General features: G+C 38.9%; 1 protein-coding gene across 2 annotated transcripts in view; it reads left to right on the forward strand.

Annotated features, from left to right (window-relative positions):
* Vps16A (vacuolar protein sorting 16) overlaps positions 1 to 22,980 on the forward strand; it is a 63,313-nt gene that overhangs the window by 35,210 nt on the left and 5,123 nt on the right. For both annotated transcript variants that reach the window (XM_076174107.1, XM_076174108.1), the window contains 8 exons: positions 669 to 835; positions 3,552 to 3,689; positions 4,416 to 4,577; positions 5,898 to 6,047; positions 6,259 to 6,372; positions 15,086 to 15,219; positions 21,578 to 21,677; positions 21,884 to 21,987. In XM_076174107.1, the coding sequence (XP_076030222.1) occupies positions 669 to 835; positions 3,552 to 3,689; positions 4,416 to 4,577; positions 5,898 to 6,047; positions 6,259 to 6,372; positions 15,086 to 15,219; positions 21,578 to 21,677; positions 21,884 to 21,987 (1,069 nt within the window). The remainder of the gene's footprint in view (positions 1 to 668; positions 836 to 3,551; positions 3,690 to 4,415; positions 4,578 to 5,897; positions 6,048 to 6,258; positions 6,373 to 15,085; positions 15,220 to 21,577; positions 21,678 to 21,883; positions 21,988 to 22,980) is intronic.

Raw genomic sequence — 22,980 nt, forward strand, 5'->3', positions numbered from 1 at the left:
AGGGGCATTGGGAAAGAGAGGAATGTCTGTTGAGGAAGGACGGGAGAGGACAGAAGGTAGAGGCAAATGGAGAATGGTTGTGTATGGATGATGCTGTGATGCATGAGGTGGAGTGGGTGGGGGATGGGGCTGAGGGAGTGTGTATGAGAAATAAATTGATGCAGCCTGAGGGGATTTCTTCCCATCTCCCTTTCTGTATGAGGGGACAGAGAGTGGAGGTCACCGATTTAATGAAGCTGCCTTGTTGTGGATGTGTTGTGTCTTGCAACACTGCTTCTGACCCAGGGCAGTTGGCAAGATACAGGGATGACCCATCATCCAGGAGGTGCCAAGATAAGAGGGAGGGAAGGAAGAGGGTAGAGGGGAGTGGAGTATGTTAGTGATGGAATGGGTGGGAGTAGTTTTTATGCCTATGTGTTTTGGCTACCTCCCTTATTATGGGGAAAAAAGCCTTTGGTATATGTATGTTTAAGTACCACAAGTTTCTTCTCAGAATGTTAGATGTATTGAGTGCCTGTAAAAGACGGACAAAAAAGGCACTAATAAACAGTAAAGAATGGGTCTTTGAGTAAAGGAGAGCAAATTAGATACTTTGGACTTCACTCTCCAGTGAGGAGATGGAGGAAGACCCAGCCCTTAATACTTTTTTTATTTTTTTATTTTTGAAGGAATGCCCTTGACATGGAATCAGCTTGACCATCTGACACTTCCTGTGTTATTGGACCGCTTGGTGCAGAGACACTTATTTCCACTTGCTCTCCGTATTGCCAAATTTCTCAAATTGCCGGATTCAGATGGAGTGTCACGTATTCTAGCACACTGGGCCTGTTATAGGGTGAGTAGCAAACTGTACTCTAAAATTTGATTAATTTAATTTATTTATTCATTTATTTTATCTATGATTTTTTATTTTTATGTATTTATTTATCATTTACTTTTTATGTACTTGTTTATTTATTATTATTTCATATATATATATATATATATATGTATATGTATTTTGATATATATTTAACCCTTATATATATATATATATATATATATTTTTTTTTTAACCCTTGTATTGAACCCTGTGGTGTGGGAAAAGAATACTGCCACCAAGTATTTCCACTTGAGTCGTAAAAGGTGACAAAAATGGGATAGGGATAGGACTAGGCATCCTTTTCCCTGTAGCCCCAAAGGGAACATTCCTAAAAAAACAAAGGCATAAGAGGGTCTGGGAGGAGTTTTCCAACCAGAACCCTAAAGTTTGGGTCTTTTAATATGTGTGGATGTGGTAGAGATGATAGTAAAAGGGAAGAGATAGGTATGTTTGTGTGAAGAAAGATGTGTGTTGCCATTGAAACAAAGTTGAAAGGGAGGGGTGAGTTTAAGTTTGGGAGTGTAGTTGGGAGGTTCTCTGGAGTGAAGAGAGGATGAGGGAGAGAAGGGGTGGCTAATACTAGTAAGTGAAGAGATAGGTAAGTGTGTGGTGGAGTGGAAGGAAGCTTCTTCAGGGTTAATGTGGATGAAGGTGAAGGTTTCTGTAAGTGCATATGGGCCTGGTAGTGAGAAGAGTGTAGAGGAAAGGGAGGCTTTTTGGATAGATTTAAATGAGTGTATAGAGGATTTAGGGAGGAAAGTCAGTGTAATGGTATCGGGAGACCTTAATGCTAGAGTAGGAAAGGAACCAATAGACAGAGTGATTGGGAAGTGTGAAGTTTCAGGAAAAAATCATAGTGGAGATATGTCTAGAAAGAGTTGATGATAGCAAATACAGTACAGTGTTTAGGAAGAAAGTCGAGCATAAATACATATGGAAGAGGGTGGTGGATGGAAGGGTGGTATATAGAGCTTTAATGGACTATATAATGTTACATACATACATATACCAAAGGCTTCTCTCCCCCATACATGGGAGATAGCCAGAAGAAAAAGGCATAGAAACCACTCACACCCATTCCATCCCCTACATACTTCACTCCCCTCCACCCTCTTATCTTGGCACCTCCCGGATGATGGGTCATCCCTGCATCTTGTCCACTGCCCTGGGTCAGAGGCAGTATCGCAAGACACAGCACATCCATAGCAAGGCCACTTCATTAATTTGGCGATTCCCCCTCTCTGTCCCCTCATGCAGAAAATGAGAAGATGGGGAGAAATCCCTTCGGGTATATAGTGTTAACGAGGAGAATAGTAGGAAGAGAGTTAAGGATGTACATCTTCAAAGGGGAGAGAGTGAGAGGTCATTTTTTGGTGGAAGGTAAGTTGAGAATGGAGGGTAGATGGAGAAAGAATGGGATGGGATGAGAGAATCATATGAAAGATACAAAGAAAAGAAAAGAGAAGTAAAGCATAAGATAAAGGAGGCAAAGAGGAGAGCAGATGTGAAATGGGTTAAGAGTATGACAGAAAATTTTGAAAGTAATGAAAAGTTGTTTTGGAAAGAAACTAAGAGAGGAAGAGAAGGCGAATCAAGTAGAGAAGGAAAGGTAAAAGGTGCAGATGGAGAGATGACAATGGAAGAGAAGGCAGTGAAAGGAAGGTGGACAGTTACTAAATGTGAAGGAGGATAGGGAGGGAAAGGTAGTTGCAGTGGGAAGTGCTAAGAAAATGAGAGTGATGAGTGAGGAAAATGGAGAAACAAGGAAAAATGAAGTGAAGGCAGTTGTTAAGATGATGAGAGCAGATAAGGCACCTTGGTTGGATGGGTGTCATGCAATGTCTAAAAAAAAAGGAGGTACAGTGATGGTGGACTGGCTGGTGAGGTTATTTAATGTTTGCTGGAGAGAGGGTAGAGTGCCAGAGGACTGGAGAAGTGCCTGTATAGTTCCACTTTACAAAGGAAAAGGGGACAAGTGTGAGTGTAGTAGTTTCAGAGGAATCAGTTTGTTAAGTGTAGTTGGGAAGGCTTATGGGAGGGTTTTGATTGAGAGGATTAGGAGAGGAACAGAGGGAGTAATTGGTGAAGAACAGTGTGGGTTTAGGACAGGAAGGGTTGTGTGGATCAGATTTTTGTGGTAAGACAGATATGTGAGAAAGCTATAGGAAAAGGTAAGGACGTTTTTGGGCCTATATGGATTTGGAAAAGGCTTATGACAGGGTAGACAGGAAGGCACTGTGGGAGGTATAGGTGATATATGGGATAGGAGGAAAGCTGTTAAGAGCAGTCAAGAGTTTTTATGAGAGTAGTAGAGCTTGTGTTAGAATCAGAAATTGAAAGACCAAGTGGTTTGAGGTAAAGGCAGCAAGCAGCTTCATTCTAAAGGCATAATATATCAAATTCCTAGCTTCAAAAATCTGTATAAAGTGGCATTGCCCTAACCCTCAGTGAGAGGGGAGCTTTTGATGATAAACCAAATCATGTAAACATTAGATTGTCCATACACACTTCCACAGATATGCACCAACTAGAAGACAGATATGATCAGTGGTCTAACTCTACTAGGATACTTTAATCTTTGGAAAAGACACTCAGATTTTGTTTCTTCTGAAATCTGTATAATGAAAGTCCATAAAATAGAAAGTTAGTTGTTCCTATTTGAAATGTATAAATGTTATTTTCTCCTCAGGTCAGACAGCCATGTCAGAAGAGTGATGAACAAATAGCAAAGGAGATTAATAGCAAGCTTGGGTATACACCTGGTGTTTCTTACACAGATATTGCAGTTAGAGCTGAACAGGCAGGTCGCCGCCACCTTGCTATCAAGGTAAGGGTTATGTTATGTGACAACATGTATAAGTCGGCTTTATTCTCTTGTCTATTCAGGGGAACCTAGCCAAGATTTCCTTTTGTAATCTTTTTGAATGATTTATTTACAATTTTTTATAAGATAATTTATGAGGACAGTGATGTAATTAGTATAGGTTGCAGCTTGAAAATAATTCATTAAAGTAGTAGCTCTTTGTCTCCTGCCAAGTAAGGAAATTCCCCATTTTCCAGGCTGCCCAAAAACTAAAAAGATTTAACCATATAATATGGAAAAGTCCATTAAAAAAACTTCCCCATACTTTTATGAGTAATAATTTTTCTTAAGGGATCAACAATGAGTACCTGCTTGTTGTGATCCTGCAAGATGGACAGTAGAGCTGCCCAATTTTAAAACCTATGAACCCTGTTTATCGTCATCTGGAGGTGCAACCCTGAGTACTGGCCCCTAGATTTTTCCAAATGAACTTCAGCTGTATTTCTTGCACCTTTTAACACATGGAGAGCTGACAACTGTTGACTGCTCCCCTCTTCCTACTACTTTTAGCCAGTGACAGAAAGAGTCCCACACTTATACAATATAGCCAACAGTTACTTCCAAGAGAGCTCTGTGGGTGGGTCTGAGGACCATTACCAGCCACTGTGGGCCTGCAGTTTTCCAATTGGTGAAACTCAAGGCAACAGTCATTTTCATTGATTTGATATATATTTCTGTAATCATTTCTAGTTGGTGGAATATGAATGCAGACCTAGCAAGCAAGTTCCAGCTCTTATGAAACTTGGAGAAGATCAGACAGCCTTGAAGCGAGCTTTACAGAGTGAAAATTCTGACCTAATCTACACTGTGCTTCATCATCTTAGAGACAAGTTATCCCTCGCAGAGTTCTTGGTATGATTCCTTATTTATTTTGTATGCAGATCAATCCATTATCCCAATTCTCATTTGCAGGAGACCTGCAACCCCCAGATTATGAAAAGGGAGTGATATAATCTTACTTGTTATCCCAATTTTGATATTATAGATGTGAAATAATGCCAGGACTCATATCATCTCTCCATACCTTTCTACAAAAGACAGGACTCCTATCCAAACACAAACTGCACCAGTGTAAGAAACCCTACTATCTCCTCTGGCCATAGATTACTAAAAATATCCACATCTATCTAAATCAATTCGCAGAAATTAGTATATCTCTTTATGTTGATGCAGTATTGCCCATAAGGATAGAAATACTGTTGAAATGTCAGTGATGATGATAATAGTGATGTGATATGGTTTAACATCACAAACTGCCCCCCCCTATTGGAAGGCTAGGATGGTGCCCCACACAGAGGACTTTGTAGTGTGGAATTTAATGAACCATAATGCTCTTGGTTCAACTTTGCCAATGGCAGGATTCAAACCGCCATCCCCTTGACCTTCGCCACATGTAACGAAGCCCTAACCTGCTCAGCCATTTCCCCCCATCCAAACAGCATTTATTCAAAACCCATTTGTTGTCTCTTCTATCTTAGCTCCTTGTGGATAAAGGATCCCTGTCCCCTGCCCACTACTTTAGTCAGAGGCAGTGCAATGAGACATAGAACCTTAATAGCAGGACCCAACAACTGAAGTTAGTTTACCCCCTCAGTTTACCCTGACACCACATCATTACATGAGAAACACTGAACATCTCTTTCATTCCCTGTCATCCACTCAAGAATTTACAAAGCAAACAAAAAGAAATCCCTTTGGGCCACATAAATTTCTTATCCATTCATAACCATTCTCCACTCACACCTAACTTTTTACTATCTTCCCTGCTTGGCAGATATTCTTCTTGTGCTGCATTCATTTTATGCATCTGAACCTCAAAATACTGGGCCCAATCATGAATATATGCTAGTAGTGGCTCTGCAAGATGGATGTCAGAATCATCATCCTGTGACACATCTTGAAAACCCACCAACACCAGCTGCCCCTTTCCCTAGAAGTGCAGCCCCCCTGGCACATGACTTTTGGACTGGGTCCAAGATTACTTCTATCAATTTCAACTAGTTTCCCCCAAATTATTTATGTTAGGAGAACTGGCAATCAGTGACTCCTCCTCCTATTTGACAGAGATAGGAACAAACTCACTCTAATGCAGCACAGACATTACTCCAGTTTCTTCCAAGAGAGATCTATTGGAAGGCAAAATGTCTCATTCTGTTTCTCCTTTTTTTTCAGATGCTTATTCGAAACTATCCAGTAGCACAAGTATTACATAAAAGAAGTTGTATTGAATCAGATGTGGAGCAGTTACGGGATATTCTTGTACAAGAGGATGATTTCAAGGGCCAAGCAACCCTAAGAATTACTGAAGCTTACCAGTCTCATGTAAGTCATACTTCTTTCCTTTCTATGTTGACCAACTTCATGGTTGTACGAGGTTGTCATCTGTGAGCCAATAGCCTTACTTATCATATGTCAGCATCATTTACCAAAACAATCATGGTGCAATTTATAATATAAATCTCCTAAGTCCCTCTGTCATTGTGTAGATAATGCATTTGATTGTCATGCCACCTCCAACCACCCCTTGTTTCAGAGAATTGATATACGCTTAGCCTCTCTTCAAGGAGCTGTTGAGTGTTTCAAGAAGGCCAAGAATGAGTATGCAGCACAGATGACTGAAGAAGAAGTCAAGCTTCTCCGTTGGCAGGTAATATAACTAACAAACAAAATAGATGGAGACACTGATAATGGAAAAATGTGGAGAGCTGTAAAAACTGTCAAGAACTCGAAACTGAATCCCCTGACACACATACACACACACACACACACACACTCACACACTTTCAACGAACGGACGGCTTGAAGAACGCTCTGAAGAAAAGTGCAGATTGTGGATACCAACGCAAAGAGAAGTGCCTTTTTGTATTTGTAGGGGGGGGGGGAAATTGCTCGTGAGGTAGTGGGAAAGTAAGGAAAGAGGAGAGGGGGAGGGATTGCTGGGGAAATGGAAGGTAATGAGGAGGTGGAGGAAATGGCCCTGACGGGCTGCCGTAAGGTAGACAAACGACCCCAAGACGAGTTGGATGATAACATGTCTAATAGGAATGTGAAGATTAGAGGTATAGATAGGAGCAATATAGCAGAAAGTGATGAGAATATTTTCAAGGGATTTAAAGAGAGTGGGGGGGACACAAACCCCCCCCGACTGACAAGACTAGAGAAGAAGGTTGATAAGGTGATCGAGGACTTGGAGAGTAGGTTAGGTCATATGAACACCATTTTAAAAAGGGTTGAAAGATTGGAAGAACTGGAAAAGGCGAATAAAAACTTAACTGATGAAATAGAAGAACTAAAAAGACAGTTAAGAGAGGTAAAGGGGGAGAATGAGGAATTGAAGAAGAATAGTAAAGAAAACAGAGAAACAATAGCTAAAGAAAGTAAAAATTGGAAGCAAACCCTAGAAGGAAATAAGATTTCATTCACTGACATAGTCAAACAGCAATTGAAAGAACATACTGAAGACTCAGTTATTAAAGTGATGAGACAAAAGGAGAATATAGTAAGGGATTTAGCAGACAAGAAGAAATGTATAATTATATTAGGAATGGAAGAGAAACACAACACAGATAGAACCACAAGAATCAAAGAGGAAAATGAAAAAGTAAGCCAATTACTAGAATCAGTTCAGGAAGATGAACCAGGAATTATGAAACAAATCGAAGAGAAATTTAGACTCGGAAAGTATAGCACAGACTCGGAAAGTATAGCACAGACAAGACCAGACCAATTAAGATTAAATTCAAGTCACAAACAACGGCAGAGAATATCTTATCCAAAACAGGGAAACTAGCAACAAGTGAACAACACAAAAAGATATGGATAAAAAGAGAAATGAATAAAGAGGAAAGAGAGGAAGAAAAGCAGAAAAGACTGGAAGCTAAGACAAAAAACGAGAACAGAACGGAGTCAGAGAAAGAGAGATTCTATTGGAGAGTAGTGAACATGAAACTAAGGAAGTTCGACATACAAAAGAAAAACATAAGGGAAACAGAGAACACAATGGAGGTGGCAGAAAACTAAGAGTGTCTTACACAAATATAGATGGATTAATAACAGGATTGAATGAGCTGAATGATTATTTGAAAGAAAAAGAACCGGACATAATGGGAATTGTAGAAACAAAATTAAAAGGCCCACTACCACCCAACAGTGTAGGACATGATGCATACAATTATTGGATTAGAAACAGAGATAAATAGCAAGGGGGTGGAGTTATGTTCCTGACTAAGAAGGATATAAACGTGAAAGGTGTCATATATGGAAAGAATACAGTAGAGATGATTATGATAGAAGTGGAAGACAGAGATAAGAAGAGCAGAAAATTTGTGATCAATTATGTGCCTCCGAAAACAGCCTCATGGGAGGAGAGTGAATATAAAAGTATGCTAGAGGACACAAAGATAGCATTAACTAAAATAATGGAAGACGGAGGAAGAATAGTTATGATGGGCGACTTTAATTGCAAAGAAATCTGCTGGGAAGAAATGACAGTAAAGAGTGGTGATGACTCATGGGGAAATGCTCTACTTGAGATGATTACTGACCATTCAATGACACAATGGATACAAGAGAACACTAGGTATAGAAATGAAGAAGAACCATCGAGGCTAGACTTAATAATTACATCTGAACCTAGAATAGTGGACAAGATTGAATATAAAACACCAATAGGTAAAAGTGACCACATATTGATTGAACTGGAACTTAATGAAGAAAAATATATGAAAAGAAATGAACAATATAGAAAAGGAAGAATGATGTATGAAAAAACAAACTTTGATAAAATAAGAGAATTCTTCCAACAAGAAAACTGGGAAGAAATATACAAAGAAGAAACATCAGTGGAAGAGAAATGGAATATTTTGACAAAAATTTACAAAAAAGGAGTGGAAAAGTATGTCCCAAGACAAAAACAAGAAAAAGAATATGTAAAATGCTGGTACAACAAAAGTTGTAGGGAGTTAAAAGACAAAAGAGACAAAGCCTGGACCAGATGGAAAAAAGACAGAAGACCTGAAAAATGGAAAATATATACTGGTTATAGAAATGAATATGTACAAAAGTGCAGAGAGAAAAAAAGAAAATATGAAAAAGATGTTATAGAAAAGTGTAAAGATCAACCAAAACTATTCTACAGATTTGTAAACAATAAACTGAAAAACAAACAAGACTTGGAGAAATTGAGACAAGGAGGAGTTGAATACACTGAGGAAATGGAAATGGCAGAAATTATGAACAAACATTTTAAATCAGTGTTTACAAGGGAAAATATACAACCTGAAGAGATTGAGTGGAAAGAAAAAGTCCCCCCTATGGAAGAAATAGAAGTAACAAAGAATGAAATATTGACACACTTGGGTAATTTTGATGTCAGAAAATCGCATGGGCCAGATGAAATAGCAAACTGGATTCTGAAAGAATGCAGGAATGAACTGGCAGACAAAATACATAGCATAATAAGCAGTTCCTTAAAAGAAGGAAAAGTTCCAGAAGATTGGAAAAAAGCAAATATAGTACCTATATATAAAGGAGGAAATAAAGAAGAACCTACCAACTATAGACCAGTCTCTCTAACAAGTACAATAGCAAAAATTTGTGAAAGAATTATCAAAAGTAGATGGGTAAAATACTTGGAAAAAAACAACGTACTAAATCCAAGGCAATTTGGATTCAGACAAGGACGGTCATGCGTCACCAATTTAATATGTTTCTATTCAAGGCTAATAGATATAATACAAGAAAGAGATGGATGGGCTGATTGTGCATTTCTAGACCTAAAAAAAGCTTTTGACAAAGTACCACATAAGAAGTTGCTTAAGAAATTAGAATATGAAGGAGGAATACAAGGTAAATTGCTAAATTGGATGGAAGACTTTTTGCAAGAAAGAAAAATGAGAGTAGTGATAAGAGATCAGCACTCAAAATGGAATGAAGTAATAAGCGGTGTCCCGCAGGGAACAGTTCTGGCCCCAATAATGTTTGCTATATATATTAATGATATGGATGAAGGAATTGAAAGCTATATGAGCTTCTTTGCAGATGATGCAAAACTACTGAAAAGAGTGAAAACTGAAGAAGATTGTGAATCACTACAGAGGGATCTAAATAAAGTACAAGAATGGAGTAGGAAGTGGGAGATGGAGTTCATTACAAAAAAGTGTAGTATAATGGAATTTGGAAAAAGCAAAAATAGAATAACAGGATCATATAATTTGGGAGAAGAAGGAATAAAAAAAGTAGAAAATGAGAAGGACCTGGGAGTCATTGTTATGAATAATATGTCACCTGAGAAACATATAAATAAGATTTTTGGAGAAACTTATAATTTAATAAGAACAATCAAAGTGGCATTTACATACCTGGATGAAGAAATGGTGAGGAAAATCCTAATCACCCTGATAAGACCAAGATTAGAATATGCAGCAACGATATGGTCACCAAGAACAAAAAAATGTATAAAAAAACTTGAAAGAATACAAAGAGCAATCACAAAACTGGCACCAACACTCTCAAAACTATCATATGAAGAGAGACTACAAAAACTTAAACTACAGACACTAGAGCAAAGAAGAGAGAGAGGAGATTTGATAGCTATTTACAGAATCATGAAAGGCATAGAAATTACTGATAGAGAGAATCTGATAAAATGGGATGACAGAAATACAAGAGGACACGGAAAGAAAATAAAAAAAGACAGCTATAGAAGAGATTTGAAAAAGAACAGCTTTCCTCACAGAGTAATAGACAGTTGGAACAAGTTAGATGAGAAAGTGGTGTGTGCAAAAACAATACATGAATTTAAAAATAGTTTAGATAAAATGAGATATGAAGACGGGACCCCACGAGCATAGCTCCCCTTCCCGTAAAATACAACTAGGTAAATACAACTAGGTAAATACACACTTCAACGAACGGACGGCTTAGAAGACGTTCTGAAGAAAATTTAAATTTTGTGGATCCCAATGCAAAGAGAAGTGCCTATTGTATTTACAGGGTGGGGGGGAAATTGCTCGTGGAGTAGTAGGAAAGTAGGGAAAGAGGAGAAGGGGAGGGATTACTGAGGGAAATGGAAGGAAATGAGGAAGGAGAGGACTTGGCCCAGGCAGACAGGCGAAAGGTAAACAAACGACCCCCCGACCAGCTGAGCGACGATGAAATGTCTAATAAAAATGTAAAGATTAGAAGTATAGATAAGAGCAATACAGTAGAAAGTAATGAGAATATTTTCCAGGGATTTAAAGAGGGTGGGGGGAACACAAACCCCCCCCCGACTGACAAGACTAGAAGAGAAGGTCGATAAGATGATCGAGGACTTGGAGCGTAGGTTCGGTCATGTTAACAACATTATACGGAGAGTTGAAAAATTGGAAGAACTAGAGAAGGCGAACAAAAACTTAACTAAGGAAATTGAAGAATTAAAAAAACAGTTAAAAGAAGTAAAAGATGAGAATAAAGTCTTAAAGGAGAATAATAAGGAGAACAAGGAGGGTTGGAAAAAAATTCAAGAAAATAGCAAAGTTGCATTCACTGACATAATGAATGAACAAACTGAAAACTCAGTTATTAAAGTGATGAGACAGAAGGAGAATATAGTAAGAGACTTAGCAGACAGAAAGAAATGTATAATTATATTAGGAATGGAAGAGAAACATAACCCAGATAGAACCACAAGAATCAAAGAGGAAAATGAAAAAGTAAGAAATTTACTAGAATTAGTTCAGGAAGATGAACCAGAAATAATGAAACAAATCGAAGAGAAATTCAGGCTCGGGAAATATAGTACAGACAAGACCAGACCAATTAAGATTAAATTCAGGTCACAAACTACGTCTGAGAATATCTTATCCAAAACAGGGAAACTAGCAACAAGTGAACAATATAAAAAGGTATGGATAAAAAGGGAAATGAATAAAGAGGAAAGAGAGGAAGAAAAACAGAAAAGACTTGAAGCAAAGGAAAAAAACGAGATAAGAACGGAGTCAGAAAAAGAGAGATTCTATTGGAGAGTAGTGAATATGAAACTAAAGAAAGTCGACATACGAGAAAAACAAAAGGGAAACAGAGAACACAATGGAAGTGGCAGAAAACTAAGAGTGTCTTACACAAATATAGACGGATTAATAACAGGATTGAATGAGCTGAATGATTATTTGAAAGAAAAAGAACCAGACATAATGGGAATTGTAGAAACAAAATTAAAAGGTCCACTACCACCCAACAGTGTAGGACATGATGCATATAATTATTGGATTAGAAACAGAGTGAAAAAGGAAGGGGGTGGAGTTATGTTCCTGACTAAGAAGGATATAAACGTGAAGTGTGTCACATATGGAAAGAATACAGTAGAGATGATAATGATGGAAGTAGAAGACAGAGATAAGAAGAGCAGAAAGTTTGTGATCAATTATGTGCCCCCGAAAACAGCCTCATGGGAAGAGAGTGAACATAAAAGTATGTTAGAGGGCACAAAGATAACATTAAACAAGATAATGGAAGAGGGAGGAAAAATAGTTATGATGGGCGACTTTAATTGCAAAGAAATCTGCTGGGAAGAAATGACAGTAAAGGGTGGAGACGGCTCATGGGGAAACGCTCTACATGAGATGGTTACTGACCATACAATGACACAATGGATACAGGAGAACACTAGGTATAGAAATGAAGAAGAGCCATCGAGACTAGACCTAGTAATTACATCCGAACCTAGAATAGTGGACAAAATTGAATATAAAACACCAATAAGTAAAAGTGACCACATATTGATTGAAATGGAACTTAATGAAGAAAAATATATGAAAAGAAATGAACAATATAGAAAAGGAAGAATGATGTATGAAAAAACAAACTTTGATAAAATAAGAGAATTCTTTCAAAAGGAAAACTGAGAAGAAATATACAAAGAAGAAACAACAGTAGAAGAGAAATGGAATATTTTGACAAAAATTTACAAAAAAGGAGTGGAAAAGTATGTCCCAAGACAAAAACAAGAAAAAGAATATGTAAAATGCTGGTACAACAAAAGCTGTAGGGAGTTAAAAGACAAAAGAGACAAAGCCTGGACCAGATGGAAAAAAGACAGAAGACCTGAAAAATGGAAAATATATACCTGTTATAGGAATGAATATGTACAAATGTGCAGAGAGGAAAAGAGAAAATATGAAAAAGATATCATAGAAAAGTGTAAAGATCAACCAAAACTATTCTACAGATTTGTAAACAATAAACTGAAAAACAAACAAGACTTGGAGAAATTAAGACAGGAGGGAGTTGAATACACTGAGGAAATGGAAATGGCGGAAATTATGAACAAACATTTTAAATCAGTGTTTACAAGGGAGAACATACAACCTGAAGAGAACGAATGGAAAGAGAAAGTCCCCCCTATGGAAGAAATAGAAGTAACAAAAAATGAAATATTAACACACTTGAGTAATCTTGATGTCAGAAAATCGGATGGACCAGATGAAATAGCAAACTGGATACTGAAAGAATGCAGGAATGAACTGGCAGACAAAATACATAGCATACTAAATAGTTCCTTGAAAGAAGGAAAAGTTCCAGAAGATTGGAAAAAAGCAAATATAGTACCTATATATAAAGGAGGAAATAAAGAAGAACCTACCAACTATAGACCAGTCTCTCTAACAAGTGCAATAGCAAAAATTTGTGAAAGAATTATCAAAAGTAGATGGGTAAAAAATTTAGAAAAAAACAAAATGTTAAATCCAAGGCAATTTGGATTCAGACAAGGAAGATCATGCATCACCAATTTAATATGTTTCTATTCAAGGCTAATAGATATAATACAAGAAAGAGATGGATGGGCGTGTGCATTTTTAGATCTAAAGAAAGCTTTTGACAAAGTACCACATAAGAAGTTGCTTAAGAAATTAGAAACTGAAGGAGGAATACAGGGCAAACTACTAAATTGGATGGAGGACTTTTTGCAAGAAAGAAAAATGAGAGTAGTGATAAGAAACCAGCACTCAAAATGGGATGAAGTAATAAGCGGTGTTCCGCAGGGAACAGTTCTGGCCCCAATAATGTTTGCTATATATATTAATGATATGGATGAAGGAATTGAAAGCTATATGAGCTTCTTTGCAGATGATGCAAAACTACTGAAAAGAGTGAAAACTGAAGAAGATTGTGAATCACTACAGAGAGATCTAAATAAAGTGGGAGATGGAGTTCAATACAAAAAAGTGTAGTATAATGGAATTTGGAAAAAGCAAAAACAGAATAACAGGAGCATATAAATTGGGAGAAGAAGAAGGAATAAAAAAAGTAGAAAATGAGAAGGAGCTGGGAGTCATTGTTATGAATAATATGTCACCTGAGAAACATATAAATAAGATTTTTGGAGAAACTTATAATTTAATAAGAACAATCAAAGTTGCATTTACATACCTGGATGAAGAAATGGTGAAGAAAATCCTAATCACCCTGATAAGACCAAGATTGGAATATGCAGCAACGATATGGTCACCAAGTACAAAAAAATGTATAAAAAAACTTGAAAGAATACAAAGAGCAATTACAAAATTGGCACCAACACTCTCAAAACTATCATATGAAGAGAGACTAGAAAAACTTGAACTACAGACACTAGAGCAAAGAAGAGAGAGAGGAGATTTGATAGCTATTTACAGAATCATGAAAGGCATAGAAATTACTGATAGAGAGAATCTGATAAAATGGGATGACAGAAATACAAGAGGACACGGAAAGAAAATAAAAAAAAGACAGCTATAGAAGAGATTTGAAAAAGAACAGCTTTCCTCACAGAGTAATAGACAGTTGGAACAAGTTAGATGAGAAAGTGGTGTGTGCAAAAACAATACATGAATTTAAAAATAGTTTAATAAAATGAGATATGAAGACGGGACCCCACGAGCATAGCTCCCCTTCCCGTAAAATACAACTAGGAACAACTAGGTAAATACACCCATGAAGCAGTTGGAGCAACCCAGGACAGAATACCATCACCTAAACAACAATGTGACATCATAAACATGTATTTCTCCAAAAGTAGCTTTAAGCCACTACACCAGAAAACAGGAAAATAATTAAAGGAACATGTTAAAATCACATGGAATCCCTTTTATTCCCCCTCAGCTTTACCTCCTCTTTCAATTTTCCTCCTACCATATATCAGGCCAATTCTTCATTCCTTTCACTGACATGGAAAGGGTGAGTGAGTGAGTCCTTTGGTATATGGGCTTTGACTTGACGAACCCCCTTCTAGAGGGGGTATCAGTACATTATTATATAATGATAGGTGGAATCAGTATGAATAAATATAATTATTTTTTTCTTTTTTATGTTGTGGTTTTTATCATTTTTCTTTGATCCTCAAGGTAAAGTTAGAAGAAAACCATCAAAAGAGTTACATTAACAAGTCTCTTCACGACACAATGCATCTACTTTTCAAAGATGGACAAATCAAGGAGGCAGAGAAATTAAGGGCAGAATTTAAAGTACCAGAGAGGAGGTAAGAATAGTGTTGTGTGTTTATTATAAGAAATTCAGCTTCTTGTTATTTGCATTTTTATTTCACCTTATTCTTCATGAATATCTTTTAATAGTAGTGTTCACTCTGTCATGCTACATTGCTTCTGACCCAGGGCAGTGGGCAGGTTACAAGGATGACCCATCATCCATGAGGAGCTAAGATGAGAGGGGGAAAGGGTGGTGGGTGGGAGTGGGTATGTGCCTTTGACTTGGATACCTCTCTTATAAGGGGCAAAAAGCTCTTGGTATATAGTGTTCACTCAACTGAAATAGGACCAGCTCACCATTTGGAAAAGGGAGAGATGCTGACAACCCTAATGAGGAAATTAGATTGGTCATTAGTCAGTTACTCGGAACAAAATTGATTACAATATTTGTGTTCTGTCTGTATTGATTCAGTGTGCTTTAATGTTGGAGATTGGCCATCTCGGAGAGGGCTAGGATAGTGTTTCCTTCTGGACTTCTTGAAGCAGGAATGTTAATATAGTATACCTTTACTCTGAAGTCATTTGCTGCAAGGCAGGACTTAAACTACCCACAAATAGCAGTACTCCAACTCACCTGAGTAGTGAGCATCCTACTAACACTGTAATATTTTTGTAGCCATTCATTTCTTTTATATATTGTATTTTTTCCAGATTATCTATTTGTCTAAGGACTTCATCAAAGTCATGCACCCGCTCCCACTCATTTTAATCTCACCCATTCCACTCCCACCTATTTTAATCCCACCCATTCCACTCTCATTCCTTGTTTCCCTCACATCTAAGCTTGTCATGGATGAAGGATCATTCCTGTCTCCTGCCTACTGCCTAGGTTAGAAGCATTGCAGCAAGACAGTACATCCACAGCAAAGCCACTTCACTTAATCATTGACTCCCCTGTCTGTCCACTGGTGCAGAAAATAGAGAAGACAGGGAGAAATCCCTTAGGGCTGCATCAAAGTATCATCCATACACAGCCATTTTCCACTCACCCTTGTCCCTTCCCTCCTCCCTTCCTTATTCAACAGTCATTCCCACTACATTCATCCATCTCATTCTTGGTCATCCCTTCAATTTCACTCCATCCACCTCTGCCTTCCACACCTCTTTTGCTAATCTTTCTTCACTTATTTTTTTCTATGTGTCCAAACCATCCCAATACTCTTTCATCATTGAAGTTGATAGAGATCTAGGGCTAGTCCAGAGACTGAATTTCAGCCCCTTAAGGATGCACCTCTTGATGTAGGTGAAGGGGGTTAACTGGTTTTTGAAAATGGGCAGCATTGCTGTTCATTTTGGAGGACCACCACAACCAGGTACCCAGAAGCAAGTAAATGTCAGAGAGGAATGAAAAGTGTCATGAGAAATAGGGTACCTATGAATGATTGGTAAGAGAAGACTGTATGAAGAAATGGCTGTACTGATGAGAGTGTATGGCGCAAACTTAAAATTTGAAGGAGAGCCTCACTGTGTTTGATATGAAATGTTTAAGAAGTATGGTGGGGGTTATGCAAATGGATAGAGTGAGAAATGTGGAGGTGGGATAGAGAGCAAAGGTGGAAAGAGAACTGGCAGATAGAGTTGATCAAAGAATACTGGAATGGTTTGAGCATATGGAAAGAATGAATGAAGAAAGATGAGCAAAAAAATGTGGAAAATGAAAGTGGATGGAGTAAACAGGGAAAGACTAGGAATGAGGTGGATGGGTGGGATGAAAGGGGGATTGGAAGCAAGAGGAAAGGGAAAAGACAAAAGATAGGTGTGAGTGGAGAATGGTTATGAAGGTATGAAGAAATGACATAGTCCAAAGGGATTTCTTGTTTGCTCATTTATTTCTCAAGTGGATCTGGGTAGGTGGAAGGGGTTGTTGTTGTTCTTGTTGTCGTTCCCTAGACTGTCTGTCCGAGCAGTCCCGTCTCGCCAAGGAATGCCATAGCCGAAACTGGGTTTTCCCACAAATCCTTTATAGAGCGTATGTTGTGTTGTTTGCGTGCATGATTGTGTATAATGCAGTCTTCCATTATGTGTTGTATGGTATGGGGTGAAGTGTTACATCCTGGGCAGCTGTTCACAACGTGGTCATCCAGCCTCTTCTGGTAGCTTAGAAGTGCTGGGTGGTGACCGCACCGCAGTCTGGCCAAGTGGACTCTGTCCTTTCGTGGGAGAGAGGATTCAGAAGGGTGGATATCAGGGGGTCTGGCATGCAGCAGTGTGTTGTCTTTCAGTGTGTTAACCACTTCACTCCGGACTTAAATCTCGCGGGCAGCAGCCAATGCCAGCCGTACGACGTGTCGTAATAATACTCGCATCATAAAATATAGTCACCGCTTATATCAATCGTTCTCTCTTTCACCCGCGAATTTTGAAAACCACAGAGAATGGGATTCAGGGCACATTTGGGAGAATGTAAAAACACAGGGGCGACTACAATAAATATAATCAAGACGCCGATATGGCAGCGTCGCGAATCCACTTGCTCATCATGACGCCTACGTGTGCGGCACTGTATGGAAGGGGTTAATGGAGCGGTGAGTGATATGAATATGAATATGTTTCCGGAGGCTGGTATTTGGTGGTTGTGGAGGAAGAGAAGAGAGTATCTGTGCGTGATAAAGGTCTTTGGGTGTTGTTTTAATGTTTCTTGGTGTGTGTGGGTGTTCTGCTATGTAGTGTAGCGGGTGTAATGTGTTTGTGGTGGCTGCGGCAAGTGTTTGTGTGCCTCTCATGTCGAGGTGGTCCTTGACTTTGAGGACTTTTGTTTCATGGTGTAAATGGTCTGTAGGTGTTGTATTTGTGCAGCCTGTAATTGTTTTTAGGGCTTTGTTTTGTATGATTTGAAGGGTGTTGTGGTGTGTCTCACTGAGATTAGGAGCCCATGCAGGACTCGCATAATTCAACACTGAGCGTATGCATTGTTTGTATATTGTTATATTAGTTTCTTTGTTTTGTCCAAATGTTGTTCCAGTGATTGACTTAAGTGCGTTAAGTCTGGGTTTGCATTTGTTTTTTATGTTTGTGATGTGTTGTTTGAAAGACATGGATGTATCGTATGTTACACCAAGAATTTTCGGTGTGTTTGTGTGTGGTATTAGAGTGTTGTTGATGTAGAGATGAGGTATGTATTTGTGTTCTTTTGTCCAGTTGGTGAGAAGTGTTGCTGTAGATTTGGTTGGAGCTATTTTGAGTCTGTTTGTGATGAACCATGTGTTGAGTGTGTCAAGGTATGGCTGGATTATTTCTGCAGCTTTGTCTGTGTTACGATGTGTGCATGTGATTGTTATGTCGTCTGCGTAGGAAGAGATTTGTATTTCTGAGGTGTCTGGCATGGGTAAGTCATGCATGTATAGATTAAATAGTGTGGGGGATAGAACCGAGCCCTGTGGTACTCCGTTCTTAATGTTTCTGATGTGCGATGATTGGCCATTATATGACACGTAAGCATTCCTACCTGCCAGATAATTGGCCAGCCATCTTTTGGTGTTATTGTGCATGTCTGTGTTATATATTTTATTTGTTAGGTTGTGGCAGGGGATAGCATCAAAAGCTTTACTAATGTCTAATGTTATAAGAAGTGTTCTTTGGTGGGGCCTATCTGAATTGATGCCATCTAAAATTCTTTGTGTGAGGTTTGTCAGAAGAGTGTTTGTGGAGTGTAGTGGCCTAAAACCGTGTTGTGAGTCAGCAAGGGGAATATGTGGTGTGACAAGTTTAAGTATTAGGCGTTCAATGACTTTAGAGGGGGTGCAGAGAAGTGTGATTGGACGGTGCGATGTTGGGATTGTTGGGTCTTTGTTCGGTTTTGGAATGGTGATTATTTTACCATGCTTCCAGATGTCGGGTATAGTGTTGTGTGAATAGCTGTAGTTTGCAATGTTTGTGAGTGCGTGTATACCTTGTGGTCCAATGTGTTTTAGGTGGATGTTGCTTATGTTATCAGGGCCACAGGCAGATGAGTGCTTGAGACTATGTATTATGAGTTTTGTCTGACTGTCTATGAAGGGTATATAGTCTGAGTCTGTGGGAAAGTCTTTCTTACGTCGAATGGTGCGTCGGTCGTCAGGGTGAGAAGTGAGATGGCTTGTCTGTGCAAAATGACGTATGAGTGCGTTTGCTTGTTGTCTGTTTGAGGGTAGATTATCTGTTGTTGTGATTATTGCTGCGTGAGAGCGTGTAGTGTTACTGTTGGATAGTGTAATGCTGTTGAGTGTTTTGTACAATTTGCTGGTGTTTGTTTTGTGATCAAGTGTATTGATAAAGTTTTGCCAATTTTGTGTTTTTTGTTCATGTATTTTATTGGCAATCACAGTGTTTAGTGTTTGTATTTGGTCTGCTATGTTTTGAGGGATAGGTGTGGGGGTACCGTGTTTAAGTGTGTCACGTTGTCTGATGAGGCTTTGGATTTCTGGTGTGAAGTTGGGGTTGTGTGATTTTCTGTTGCCTCTAGGGATGTATCTCTTGTCTGCATTTTGTATGATTGTATTAAAAGTGTGCACAGCATTGTTTATGTTTGTGATTGGTGTACTGTTAAGTATTTCAAAATGTTGTTCTGTCTCTTCAGGAAAAGCTTCCCATTTAGCTCTCTTGTAATTGGTGTAAGTGTCTGTGGCCGACTGGGGTGCATCTTGTTTTGGTGGTGATGATGATTGGAAGGTGGTCAGAGCCAAGGGTTCCGACCACTCTCCATGATGTTGTTGGGGTTAGGCAGGGGGAGCAAAAGGTGATATCAGGAGAGGAGGGAGTGTAGAGGGCTTGGTGTGGGATATGTGTATGATTATGTGTGTTGTTCATGATAGTCAATGAGTCAAACTGAGTCTGTATATCAAGCCCTCTGTCTGTGTCAGGGTTGTCGACATACCAGGCAGACGACTTGGCGTTGAAGTCTCCACCCATGATCAGGTTGGGAATTGAGGCTAGTTGGCTAAAATGAGGCCTGAAGGTGTCTGGAACTGTGGGGGATGATTGGGGGGGAATGTACATGTTAACTATTGTCAGTGTTGATTTGTTGCCTGTGCGGATTCGAATGGATTGGATTTCTGTTGTGTTATCTGTGGTAGGGAGGAGAATTTTGGTTGTGGCACTTATGTCCACAAAACAGATGGAGTGGTGGATCAGGGTGATGAGTCCACCGCCATAGCCGTCAGTCCGGTCTTGTCTGATGGTGGTGTAATTATGAAATGATGGTGTTTTGTGTGAGTGTCTTAGTTTTGTTTCTTGTAAAATCGCAATGTGTATGTTGTGTTGTTTAAGAAAGTGTTCAAGTTCATGTTCATGTTTTTCGTGTTAATACCGTCAATGTTGTGTTGTAATATGTTGATGTTGTGTGTTTTGTATGTGTTGTATGTTGCCGTTTGGGGTTGAGGTTGGGGTGGTAGTGAGGAAGGTGTAGGATCTGGGTCAGAGGGGGGAAAAGGAGAGATCGGGGACAAAAGAAGGGGAGTACTAATCGGGGGTAAGAGCAGAGGGAAATTGTGAGTGGGTGAGGGTGCTGGCTGTGGTTGGGGAGGTGGTAGTAGAGTTACTGGAGGGCAGGTAGGACATGTCCAAGTGTTTGTGTATTGGTTTGTGTCAGCAAGTGTTGTACAAGTGAGGTGGGCCCAGTTTTTGCACATATTGCACTGAACTGAGCCCTTTGTCTGTCTGCTCGAAGTAATGGGTTTAGAGCATGTTGGGCATGTGTATTTTGTGGTGGGCCCAGGATTGCTCTCTACATCTCCAGCTAAAAGTAGAAGAAGAGGGGTGATCGCCGGAAAATCACCCCTTGGTGCAGAAAAAACGTAATATTGCATGTTGGGAAAAAGGATTGTGGTACTCCCCAAGGTAGGCATAGCTCCTCTTGGGGATCGGTGCCACCTGCATAGAGCCGGTGGCCAGGGGTAGTTTCTGCCGTTTGGCCCCCAACTCTTGGGGTTGGGGGGTGGTCCCACGACGTAGACGCTGCAGCTCCAGGACCTGGAAGGGGTTGTTGTTGTTAGGGACTGTAATTTACCATTGCTTCTATCCATCTTGACAATTTTGTGCTGCTATTGTTTATTTTCTTATTTTTCATATGTTGGTTGGTGGGTGGGTGGGGTTGCTATGTAATGAAGCTGTGGGGGTTAATAGCCATTGTGCCCTGTTGTGAAGATACTTTATTTTGCTGCATTGCCTCTGACCGTAGCAGTGGGCAGGGGACATGAATGACCTTTCCACAAAGAACTAAGATGTAAGGAATAACAAATAGGTTTTTGGATGGGTGTAGGATGGGTAAGAGGTGGATGGGTGCCTTGACTTGGCCACCCCCATTATATGTGGGAAAGGGCCTTTTGGTATGTATGTACATGTATTAATCAGCTCCTTCACCTTCATTTAATACAGGTATTGGTGGCTGAGAGTGTTAGCACATGCGGAAGCTAGTCACTGGGAAGAATTAAGTAATTTTGCTAAGAACAAGGGAAAGAGTCCAATTGGTTATGAAGTGAGTATTTATATTAACTTTTGAATAATGACCATTGTATTCAGTCTCCAAGCAAATGTAAAACTCTTCTGTAGTAATCCATTTATCCATTTGAAACTGGGCCATTTACAAAAGAAGGGTATCAAGATATGTTTTAGTTTGTATAGCATCAGTGTGGTATCAGATTATGAAATTGCAGTTTCTGAAAATATGTTGTTGTTTTTCAGCCATTTGTTGATGCCTGTCTGAAATTCAACAATGTTAGTGAAGCCAAAAAGTATGCTCCCAAAGTCAGTAATGAAAACAGAGTAACCTATCTAGTCAAGTGTGGGTAAGTAAAATTGCATAGTAGTCCTCATGGTCTCGTGCAGTCTCCTTCATTCTTATACTCTTATGTAACCAGAAATAATACAGGGTACTAAAGATACCATGCATAATCTAGTAGCAAGTAATTGAATCATTGCCAAGTGTTGTAGCTGGTGGTAGTCTCCAATCAATTGATCTATTTTTATGTGATAATTAAGGCTACTACTAATGCTATGAAAGATAGTAGTAGTAGTAGTAATAGAAGTAGTAATAGTAATAGTAGCATTAGTCACTGCATTAAGGCTATAAATGAAATTAATTTTTTCAAAGAAGTATTTCTCAGACAACTTCATTGTTTTAAACACTATTGGGATATTCACTGCATTTTGTATACAATTGATACCTTAGGGAGTTTAACAAGACCCCTATGGACCAAAGTCGCAGAAAAAGAGACTGAATATTCTGAGGCTGCCATTATTAGAGGAGAGAAGAAAGAGAGATGATCTCATAGTAGTGTTTAGAGCCATGAAAAGTGTGGACATACTTGATGAAAAAAACTAGATGTTTGGAAAACATTGAAAAATATAGTTTTCCTTACAGTTTGTTATATTTTTCATTACTTTCCTTTCCTTAACTTCTTCAATACAAGTCAAATACTCATGTGCAGCATCAAGTGCCTAATGTATGATGCATCACACTACTCACATTACAAAATATAAAATCATTGCTGTATTACTTGTTCTCTTTCACTATGAGTAATAATACTAAACAAAAAATGTGATCAAACCAGTTCACAGAATTTGGGGGATCACTCAGCTACAACTACAAAATAAATATAATCAAGACACCAATGCCAACATCAGCATCCTTGTATACCCACTTGTGCTTCATGATGCCTATGTAGGGGTCATCATATGGAAGAAGAAAAAAGCATAGAAATAACTCCCACCCATTTCATTTCCCATATATTCCACTCCCCTCCACCCTCCTCCCTCCCTCCTATCTTGGCTCCTCCTAG

This window comes from Oratosquilla oratoria, chromosome 35 (assembly GCF_046742065.1).
Source record: "Oratosquilla oratoria isolate Oo_2021 chromosome 35, ASM4674206v1, whole genome shotgun sequence".
NCBI lineage: Eukaryota > Metazoa > Arthropoda > Malacostraca > Stomatopoda > Squillidae > Oratosquilla > Oratosquilla oratoria.